A 10,876-nucleotide genomic window follows, 5' to 3' on the forward strand; every position below is an offset into this window, starting at 1 on the left:
GAGGCCCCGCGCCGAGGCCGCCGCCTCCCAGGCCCGAGGGTGTGGCCGTGCTTTGGTGAGCGAGTGCGCACGCGCGAGCCAGCGTAGGCGCCCAGGTCTTGGCGGCAGCTGGCGTGGGGTTAAGCTGCTGCTTGCGGGACCCGCGTCTTGCAGGGCGCAGTGCACCTGTGGCGAGAGTTCTGGGCGGGAGACGGGAGACTTGTGTTCCCCGCCCTGTTCACCTCTCTGGCGTCTGGACCTACGCATGTCCACTCTCTGTTTTCCCATCAATTAGAGAGGTTTGGGGCGGGGGGGATGGATGTAGTCATCCACCCCATAGAGTGGCTGGGGCATTATAGGAGTTTTCATTCTGGAAGTAAAAGTATCGTATCTTTGTAACCCGATTAGGGTGTGCAGAGCGGTTTGTTGTTCGGGAAGCAGTGAGCACATTTCAGTCCTAGGTTATGGCCGTGCAAACGATCTGCCCAGCCCCTGCACTCAAGGCACGGGTAAACAGTCCTGTGGAGCATGGCACTGTCCCCCAGTAGGAGTGAGGAGAGAGGCGGTGGCAACACAGCTGTGAAGGAATGCGCTGCACGGATATAAAGTCCTCATTTACATTGTTATTTATTATTTAAAGGTGGCGCTTTTTCCTTTTCGAAGACTAACAGGAAAAGAATCCAGATGCCCAGCATTCCGGCCTAGCTGGGACTTTACTGAAAGTGATAGTGGTAGTCGGGGCTAGTGGGGATGAGGACAGAGAGCGCTCCTGTGTTACATGGCTGGACCCAGAAGGGTGGCTGAGATGACTTCCCTCTTGCTGTTCCCCCTGAAGGTTGTCTTGGCGTTTGTCTGAGAGTAGTCCTGACTCCCGAATGTGAAAGGCCTCTTGGTCGAGTTCTGTCCTGGAGTTGCAGGTGTGGATGTTCCCTGAGAGATTCCCTTATTCAGTGGAAATCAGCCAAACTCCCAGCCCCTACGTCATGCCCCAGTCTTTGTGGGTGAGTGTATCGGTATCTGTCCCCTGCAGGTCTGGGCAGGGTCTGGTTCACTGCTCGACACAATGGTGTCTAATGGTGTGCGGAGGGAAATCGTGTCTTCATTTTTGTTGATTGACCGAATATTGATTGAGCACCTGCTTTTACTAGACACTGTTTTGAGAGCTGAGGATGCAGCAGGAGACAAAATGGAACCATGTTCCTGTTCTCATGATGGACAGATTTGTGTGAAAGACAGGTAATCAAGGAACCAAATGCCTGGACTAGACCTTTTCTTTTCAGACTTGAGCATGTGTAAGACTCATCTGAGAGCTTCAACAGATTCCTGGGCCCCATTGCTGAAGAGTCTGATTCAGTGCATCATGGTGGGGGGAGTTCAAGAATTTACATTTCTAGCAAACTCCAGGTGATGCCCATGCTTCAGGTTCATGGGCTATGCTTTGAGTTGGTGCCAGACTCTGCAGCTATGTGCAGCGTAAGTGCTGTGAAGTGGTGACAACATCCTAAGTGGGGAGGATGGAGATGGAGATTGGAAAGCCAGGCTGAGGCGTTGACTTTTGAGAAGGGGCCAGACATGGGGGAAGAGCAAAGCCTTAAGACAGGATGCAGCTCGGTGGATGTGAGGGGCTGAGGAAAGGCTAGAGACTGGAGATGGGTGGTGGTGGGTGGAAGGGGTGCCAGGAGGCAAGGCCCAAGAGGTGATGGGCGACCATGTAGGTCACGGGCAGACCTCTAGTTTCGATGTGAGTGCGATGGGAAGCTGCCGTAGGCTCATGAGCAGAGCGATGTGATTTGCTTCGTATGGGTAGAAAGATCAGCCTGCTGCTGGGTGGAGAATGGGTAGCAGTGGGGTGAGGATGGCACTAAGGAAACCAGTTGGGGCCTGCTGTGGTTGTCTAGGATCTCTGGGACGCTGGGGAGAGACGCAGAAGGATCTGGAATCTCCTGTGGTAGAGCTGACAAGGTTTAGTGCTGGATCGAATTACTGGTCCTTCCTCCTTGGAGCCACAGCTGAACTGTGTTTGCAGGGTTGTGAAAGCACTTTGTCGCTGGGGCTTACACTTGTTGGTTGTGTCTCCGGCGTCCCCCTTGGATCAGGACTGTCCAGCAGTGCTTTGTCCCAGGTAGCTTTTTATCTCTTGTCTTGGGCCGGGCTCAGAGTGGCTGAACAAAAGCTAGACTGTCGATGGCCCAGGTGCCTGGGGCCACCCCTGTGGAAACTTGTTCTCTGGCTTGTGAAGATCCTGCCCACTTGCCCCAGGAGTTCTCGAAATAACCAACAACTGTCTGGTTTCAAGATGGCTCTCCGCTGCTGACATACCCCAGGTGGTGACAACCCACCGTGATTTCAAACTGCGGTCAGAGTAAAGATCCGCACACCGCTCTCTGTTTCTCCTGGTTAGGCTTTGATGATGCTGTGTTGAAAGTGGCTGGCCAAGTGGCTTAAAATTCGGATGCACTAGTTCACGTGAACCAGTAGAGAGGGAGTTTCAAATTCATTACACACTTTTTCATTAACCCCACTTTTTTTTTTTTCTGTTTTAGGAGGAGGTGACCAGAAAACGATCTGACATCAGGTATTTATTTGCTTTTGTAAGAAAAGGGGCTTAGTAGTTCTTAGGGCTGGGAAGGAGTCAGCCCTGGCTTCTGTACTGTGGGATCGGCCAGCTGCTTCCTTTGTCCTGCAGACGATTGATTTCTGAGCCCTCTCAATGGCTGAGTGCTGGGGGACAGAGCAAGTGAGCCTGCTGCCTGCCCTGCGGGGGTCGAAGTCTGCCTCAGGAGACACATGTAAACCGACAGTTGACACATGGTGTGGGAGGGACGCAGTGTGCATGACCCTCTCCTCTGCCTCTTACTCCCAGGCCCCTCCCCCATCGGTAAATGAGGGAGTGCCTTCCCTGGGGCGCCCGTCAGCCTGATAGACTTAACTTAACGGAGAGAATCGGCACGAGCCATCCAACCCAGTGCCCCCCACGCCCTAGTGCTTAATAAGTGGCAGCTGTTGTTTCTAGTGATGATATTGATATGTAACTAGTACTTACCCCGGGAGGGCGGGTTGATCCCATCACCGCTGGGTTGATCTAATCACCGCAGAGCCTGGCGGCGGCCCGCTCTCGAGCAGGGGCCCGGGCCCGGAGGAGTGTGCATGTCCAGTCAGGGCAAGTGTCAGGGTGAAGCCTTTCTTGCGTGGCGCACTCGTTTCAAGTCCAGGTAACAGCTGGAGCACGTGCCGCGCGGGTCCTCACCTGCTGACCCTGCAGTCATCCTGGCACTATGTGAAGGAGCTGTCGCGTCCATCCCCATTTCCTTGACTGGGGAGGCAGAGCCCCTAAGAGCACTGGCCGGTATCTGCCGCTCAGACACGTCAGCACTGGGTCTCTGAGCGTCATGTGTGGAGGGAGATGCTGTCCCCTCTTTGGCTTTTCCTGGGCTACCTTGTCATCGATTCTTGGTGGTGGTTTCCACACTGAGTTAGCGTATTTCTGAAAAGAGGTCCTCTGTCTCTTCAAAGGAGACATGGCCTTAGGTTATTTCTCCCTTTTTTTTCAAACTATAAATGACTGTTTTTCTGCTCATCACTTTACTGCATTTTCTTATGCATATACATTTACACACATATATATATACAAAAAAGACAATTTATGGGCATACATTTCTCATTTAGTATGGGTACATTTTATTATTTTTTTAAATGCCTACAGCACCTGGTCTTCCTAGGTGGTCTCCCATCCAAGTACTTACCAGGCCCGACCCTGCTTACCTGCTTAGCTTCCGAGATCAGACGGGATCGGGCATGTTCAGGGTGGCATGGCCGTAGACAGTATGGGTACATTTTCTTGTAGTTTCCTAGGGCTGCGGTATCAAAGCGCCACAAACTGGTGGCTTAGTGAGGCCAGAAGTCTGACATCAAGGTGTTGGCAGGGCCACGCTTCCTGCAGCCTTGCCTCTTCTGCCTGCGGGTAGCCCCAGGTGTTCCTTGGCTGATGGTAGCGTAAATCTAGTCTCTGCTTCCATCTCCACATGGCCATCTTCCCTCTGTGTCTGTGTGTCCCTGTGTCTTCACGTGGTGTTCTCTGCCTGTGTGCGTCTGTGTCTAAATTTCCTTACAAGGACACCTACCATTGGGTTAGAGTCCACCTCAATGACCTCATTTTAATCGCGAAGACCCTACTTCTAAATAATGTCACATTTACAGGTACCCGGGTTATCAACACATATTTTTGGGGGACACAGTTTCACCAGTAACACATCTCCAGAACGGAGTATTGAGAGCGAAGAGTCAGGTTCACAGGACTGACCCTTGAGGACTTATGCAAGCACGCATGCACGCTGTGAGTAGTTACGGCGTGCCGCTCACGTATCAGTGGGCAAGGTGCCGGGTAGTAGGGTCGAGCAGGTGTCGGAAGCCAGCCGACAAAGTAATTCAGGGTACCTGAAAGGGGGAGCATGGACTGAGGAAAAGAAAGAAGACAGACAGAACTGCAGGAGGGAGCACAGATTCAAGCTGTGTCTGTGTCCGTGTCCCCGAGTTTATTCAAAACACACTACTTATAGCATTGCAATGAGAAAACAGCAGTCAAGACTCAAGGTCAGCCCAATTACCCGTCCTGCAAAACAGATGCAGTTCTCACAACTCCCTTCTTTGAAAGCGCTGAGTGATTAAAATAGTTTTAGTACCACTTATCTCAAAGCTCGCCAATTTAGCTCAGCTCCATAGTTTACCTCAAAGCTCACCAATTTAGCTCAGCTCCCAACAAGCAGGCGACTGTGAGCTCTGCTGCAAATACCCACACTTAGGTCTAGAAAGAATCAGTGGGAGGAGGAGAACAGGTGACTGAGTCTCTTCTCTCTCGCATTTATACAAGGAATATACACAAAGGACTAGACCGCAAAGTGGGAAGTTCCGAGTGCCAGCAGAGGTGTCAGGACGGGTATGCAGAAGGTTCGGAGGTGGGAAATGTTAACTCCAGCGAAGGCGATGAGAATGGCTCCCCAGGGGAAGTGACCTCTGAACTGTGCGCACGTGACTGGTGGGAGTTGGGTAAGAAGCAGGGGGGAGAGAAGGGCGCGAGCATAGGCTGGCGGGTGGGGAAGGGTGACACGTGCACGGAACGGTGAGGAGGTGTGTGCAGTGGACGGGGTGACGTGGCACCGCCAATGCGTCAGCAGGAGCCGATAAGTAATAGAATTCAGAAATGTTTATCACAACTGGAGAACCTTACGGCATCTTCTGGCATGTTTGTTAAACAGAAGACGCCAGCCACTGAGTACTCTGGTCAGTCACAGTTTTGCTAGGCTGTCAGAGTGTCTTTGATCTTGTGCTGTGTGTGTTTTAGGGAAGGACACGAGGCCAGAGTCAGTGAAACAGAAGAGAAATTGGATGTTACCGTTGGCTCCATGTGGTAGGTCCAGCCTGAGATGTTTTCCTTAGTGATGGTTGGCGGATAGAGGGAGCGGAGAAAACCGTACGTCTCAGAGACTCCATTTCCTGCTCAGTAAAGTGAGGATGAGAACATGTGCTCCGTGGGCCTTATTGGGTTGGGGTCCTACCCCTGGAAGTATTTGATGACTTTAAAGCTCAGTGCAGATATAGATGGAGCCTTTATGGTTTTCCCCTCTCGCTCTTGCTTCTGCGTTATCCCCAGGTGAGCGTCAGTGGCTGGTGTCAGGCCACCCGGTGAGGTTCGTTTGAATTGTGCAGCCGCAGTGGTTGTGGTGTGGGTGCTGCCTGGCCGGCAGGTGATTCTCACCCTAAATCCTACGTCGCAGTTGGACTCGTGTGGGCAGGACATGGCAGGATTCGTCAGGGAGGCAGGGCTGTGGCAGCCGAAATCAGGTAGAGATGAGACTCCCTCTGTGCTGGCTTTTGACACTGCGAACGGGTTGAAGTGTGCGAGACGTGCGGGGTTCGCTCAGTGCTGGGACCCGAGTTCACAGCAGGCGGGCCGAGGCTCCCGTGCCGCTTCTCCATCATTTCTGGGCAGCGACTCCACGTGGATTCTGACCGATCAGGTGATGACTTTATGTGGTTGTTAGGTGGCACCTTGGACTTTGCAGAGGGATTTTATTTATTTATTACTTTGATCCTGTGGCTGTTGTCATCCTGATGAAGGCCAAGTTCACAGAGGGAAGCAGCGGGCTGTGTGGAAAGAGGTGGCACTTTAGAGTAAGGTCACCTGGGTTTGAATCAAAGCACCATGATGCCCTTTGGTCTGGTTCTTAACACAGGCTCTTAACTTTTGAGCCTCCGCTTCCTCATCCATAAAATGGGGACATGACGATATTAACATCAAGTATTTCTTGAGTGCGCTCCCCGCACCAGGCACTGTTCTTGGCACCATACACATGTTCACGTGTTCACGTGTTCAGTCCTTTCTATAACCCCGTGACACGAGTAGGTATCGTCATCCTCATGTAACAGAGAAGGAAACAAGTTCAGAAAGGTCAAGTAGGCGGCCCAGGGTCACACAGCTAGTGAGCGGTGGCGCTGGGCCTCAGACCCAGGCTCCGGAGCCCGTACTCCGCCACGGTCCCGCCTCTGTGATCCTCCACGGGGTGAGGACGGGGTGGGCTGTGTGACTGCACCGGGAGCTCCGCCGGGCGGATGCCTTCTCTTTCCTTCTCCCCAGGCAAGGCACACCTGGTGCCCATGTCCACCTCCCACACTTTTTCTGCCCTGTCAGGTTGTCCCAGAAGCAAAGCTGTCATCCGTCTGTGGAAGAGGTGCCTCCATTCGTAAAAGGCCCCGAAGGCCCCTGGCTTTCGAGCCTAGTTTTTCAGGGAGCCCCTTCTTCAGATCAGGTTGTACACAGAAGTATAACGAATGCAGCCTTTCGGGCTGGAGCTGGGTGAGAGCTGGTTCCTGGGCCGCCCGAGCAGTTCAAAAACCATTTTCATCATTTCAGGAAACAGGCTCAGAGAGGTCAACTAACTTGCTCAAAGTCCCACAGAGGTGCTGGCAGACCTGGCAGCATTGTCCGTCAGTCTGGACTGAGCACTCACCATCTGCCAGCACAGTGCTCGGCCCTGGAGGAGAGCCAGCTCTTTGCCCTCGAGCAGGGACAGAGCTGCAGGGACAGAGATACGGGGTTGCGTCCGGTCGGAGGGGCAAGGGGGCTCTGTGCAGGAAGTGACATTTACACGTGCAGGCAGAGGGGTGGGAAGTGGCTTAACCAGGCAGAGGGAGGGACGGGTGCTGCATACAGACGCCCAGCATGTGCCAAGGTCCTGAGGCTGAAGAGAGGTCCAGTGGCAAGGACAGAGTGGATGGAGGGGAGAGGGGCACAAGATGCACCTGGAAAAGCAGGTGAGGGCCAGGGGTCCGCAGTGTCCGTGTGCACTGGGGAACCAATGGGAGCGACAGCAAGCAGAGGCCCGCACGTGCAGAGGCGTGGGGGCAGGACGCGGGGCACTGGTGGGGGGGGACACCCGCACCAGGTGAGTCAGCTCCAGGCCTTCCCCAGCTGCCCTGGGCAGAGCCGTCCTACCACCTGCCGCCTGCCCCAGGTGCTTCTCTGTGGCTCCCGTCGCACTTGTGATCGAACACCTGTTGCTGGCGATTTCATGACCGCCTTCATCTCCTCTGGACCAGGATCGCGGCCTTGGCGCAGTTGACAGTCGGGCTGGGTGGCTCGTTGTGGGGGCTATCCTGCACGTTGTGGGGTGTGGGGCAACACCCCTGGCCTCTACTCACTTGATGCTAGAGATACCCTCCCCTCCAGTTGCGACCAAAAAAAATGCCTCCAGACATTGCTGAATGTCCCCGGGGGGAACGGATTGGCCCCTGAGAACCATTGTGGGGGGCTGAGCTTGGGTGGGGGATGGAGGCTCGGGGGATGAGAAGGGTTCCTTTGGGTGGGAGGAGCTGATATTTCAAAGCTCTGAGCAGTTGATCTCTTGCAGGATTATGGCAGGAAAAGTGAAATGGGTCACTGACATCGAGAAGTCCGTGCTGATAAATAACTTTGAAAAGAGAGGATGGGTCCAGGTGGCGGAAAACGAGGACTGGAATTTTTACTGGTGAGTGTGAAAAGTGAAAAGCTTCGATCATTTCCACACCAGCTTACCAGTGTCCTCAGTTCTGGCGCCTGCGTGCAGAGGGCAGTCCCAGAGCTAGGTGTCCCTGCCGGCATGCGCCTCCTGTCACGTTTGTCATCCCACGGCACTTCCTGCGCACACGGCCAGGAGCCCTTGGTTTGCACGCGCTGTGGGGTTGCCCACACTGCTGTTCATCACATGGCGAGTGTGGTTAATACTGGGGATTCGGGTGAGAACCCGGGGCCCCCCTCACTGGCTGGCGTGCCTCGCTGCCAGCGCCTGCTGCTCAGTGCTCAGGGTCTGCTCTGGGGAAGTCGGCGACGTCCTTGCCCGGGAGGAGGACTGGGGAGAAGACTCTGGGAGAGGATTCTGTCCTTCTCTTTGCGTCCATCTCGGATGGCAAGACGGTTCTGTTTGCACTGAATTGAAAATGACTGGAAGGTGAGTTAGACTAGGGAAGGAAGAGCAGTGATCTAGCACTGTCCCCGGGCGGTGCTCTACCCAGCCGGGCACCTGGGTGTTGATAGTCCGGCCTCTGAAGCGGGCTCCGTGCCTCGGGGCAGCCTCCACCCTCTGGCAGGACCCCACGACAAACCTTACTCTGGTTGGCCATTGCCTGTGCCATCCCTGGCTCTGCAGTCCTGGGTCCAGGGCATCGCAGCGACTCTTTGAGGTGAGGGCAGCACATCAGGGTCTCTGGGGGCTTTTTTGCCCTACACGTCCCCCCTCCCCAAGACTCACCCTCCCGCTGCGGCCTTGGGACGCGGCTTCTCTCTAGCGGCTTCTCCCCCATTCCCCCCAACGTAGCAGGCTGCACGTTTTTCTCTGCTGACGAACTAAGATGTCTTTTGTCTGCACCTTCCTCCGTGCTGTGCCCTCTGCCCCTGCCAGCTTGTCCTTCGGAGACACAGTGCACCCACAGATTAGACATCTAGGCCCTGGAGCCAGGTCGCGCCTGCTTCACAGCCTGTTCCTCCACGGCTGTCTGCGGCCACTAGCAAAGGGATGTCTCTCTCTCTCTCTCTCTGCACATTTGGTTGTTGGAGGTTTAAATGTACGAAGCTTGGAGCAGTGCCTGTGACGGCTGCTGTCAGCACATGCCATCGCTGTCCTTTAGGTACTGGCACATGTGCTGCCTGTCCCCAAAGCCACCTCTGCCTCTTGCTGGCTCCCATACCGCTCTGTTCAAGTGTCCTGCAGCAAATGCCGTGTGCCTTGATTAGTGATTTTCCCACCTGTCTCCTCTTTACATGTTACTGTGAACCCCTAGAGACCGAGCACCTTGCCTGGCTCATCCCAGCATCCCTAGAGCTTGGCCCAGCCCAGGTGCAGGGCAGACCAGCTTCCCACTCCCATGTCCAGCAGTGGTCAGAGGGGTGACTGTACTCTGCTCCCAGCAGCAGTTAAAGCTCCCTGCACTTTAAACCACAGCCGAATTGCCCTGCAGGAGGATGCAGTGCGGGTAGGGAAGGCCTTTATGGAGTCATTCAGCACCTGCGTACGGGTTAGCGCCTAGTTAGTAATCTTTCCCCTCAACCGTAAGTGAAATAATTCCCCCAGAGCCCTGTTCGTGGGAGCCCGGAAGACAAGGCTGACCCAGACAATGCAGTGCGCTGCTCACCTTGGCAGTGATCGGCTCCTTGTCATGGGCTCAGCAGGAGCTCAGTGCATCCTTTTGGTGCTTGGGGAGGGACTTGGGCATCTCCCTGCTTCATGCCAAATAAGAAGCATTTTGCCACTATTAACAAAAAAGAGAATGAGAGAGAGAACTAAACAGTATAACTTTGGGTATTTGGTATCTTAAGAGCTTCTGTTTTAAGCAGTGAGTACGTTCTCAGTCTTAAAAATTAGTTTGTAATAGTGGAGACAAAATGGTCAATAGTTGAAGAAAGGTAAATTTCTTGACTGAGTGGGTTGTGGTACAGCCGTTAAAATAATTATGACAATTATAAAGCAGTTTGGGCAATTGTATAACAAGTATGAAGAAAAACATGAAACGACTTGTATTCTGATAACAATTATGCAAAAATAACTTGCATGTAGACAGGACGTGGAAGCAACACGAAACATGGAAGCAGTGACTGTGAGAGTGGGTGTGTTAGTGATCTATTGCCAAATTAATGGTGTGTAACAAACACCACAACACTTAGGGGCTTAAAATAACAACCATTTTTTATTGCTCACGAGTTTCCGGGTTTGCCTGGGTGGTTCGTTTGGCCTGGCAGGACTTAGCTGGTCTGTCTTAGCTACTCACTCACGCATCTGCTGTCACCTGGTAGGTCAGCTGGTACTTAGCTGGTCTGTCACCTTCCCGCCGGCTAGCCTGGGCTTGTTGTCATGGTGATAGCAGGGGTCCAGCAGGGAACGTGGAAGCTTTCAAGGATAGTTTCAGAGGTGGCACACCATCGCTTCTTCCATATTCTTTTTGACCAAAGCAAGGCCAAAATGGTAGGTGCCTGGGCCCGGACCTTAGGAAACCAGCAGCTCCCTCTGCAGGAGCCCGGAGCTGCGGTGCGGGAGGCCTTACTGTGCTGGGACTGTCTTGCTGGAGAAGCTGCATGTGGGTGCTGTGCATGGCACTTGCAGCTGTGCCTGGCCTGCCAGCCATGCCCGCCAGGGTGCCAGACCTATGAGGGAAGCCTTCTTGGACCTTCCTGTGCCACATGGAGCAAAAGAACGCTCGCCTGAGCCCCGCCCAAGTTCTTGACCCACAAAACCACAAGATAAAATAAAATGGTTGTCGTCTTAAGTCACTGACTTTGGGCAGTTTGTTTTGCAGTGCTAGGAACCCGGACACGACCCGTCACACCCCTGAGGGTGGTAGGGCAGCAGCTTGTCCTGAAAACTGATAAAGGGAA

General features: G+C 53.8%; 1 protein-coding gene and 1 pseudogene across 29 annotated transcripts in view; one reads left to right on the plus strand and one right to left on the minus strand.

The window, feature by feature from the left end:
• Nucleotides 1-6: 6 nt before the first annotated feature.
• The window catches only part of TTLL1 (tubulin tyrosine ligase like 1), a 41,003-nt gene continuing 30,133 nt past the window's right edge, over nt 7-10,876 (plus strand). For 4 of the 29 annotated variants that reach the window (XR_003047942.1, XM_015593571.2, XM_025050591.1 and 1 more), the window contains exons 1-5: nt 167-980; nt 2,523-2,554; nt 4,847-4,912; nt 5,318-5,383; nt 7,884-8,000. Coding sequence is in view for 27 of the 29 variants with exons in the window: in XM_015593571.2 (XP_015449057.2) it covers nt 903-980; nt 2,523-2,554; nt 4,847-4,912; nt 5,318-5,383; nt 7,884-8,000 (359 nt within the window). In the remaining 2 variants the exon portion in view is untranslated. Of the gene's footprint in view, nt 56-160; nt 981-1,127; nt 1,216-2,005; nt 2,102-2,522; nt 2,555-4,176; nt 4,313-4,846; nt 5,023-5,317; nt 5,384-5,645; nt 5,818-7,883; nt 8,001-10,876 lie in introns of those variants that run through there. The other 25 variants (XM_015593575.2, XM_015593588.2, XM_025050594.1 and 22 more) reach the window with 23 other exon arrangements.
• Nucleotides 3,674-3,800, minus strand: LOC112484295 (annotated as a pseudogene).

The sequence above is a fragment of the Pteropus alecto genome, unplaced genomic scaffold (genome assembly GCF_000325575.1).
Source record: "Pteropus alecto unplaced genomic scaffold, ASM32557v1 scaffold157, whole genome shotgun sequence".
NCBI lineage: Eukaryota > Metazoa > Chordata > Mammalia > Chiroptera > Pteropodidae > Pteropus > Pteropus alecto.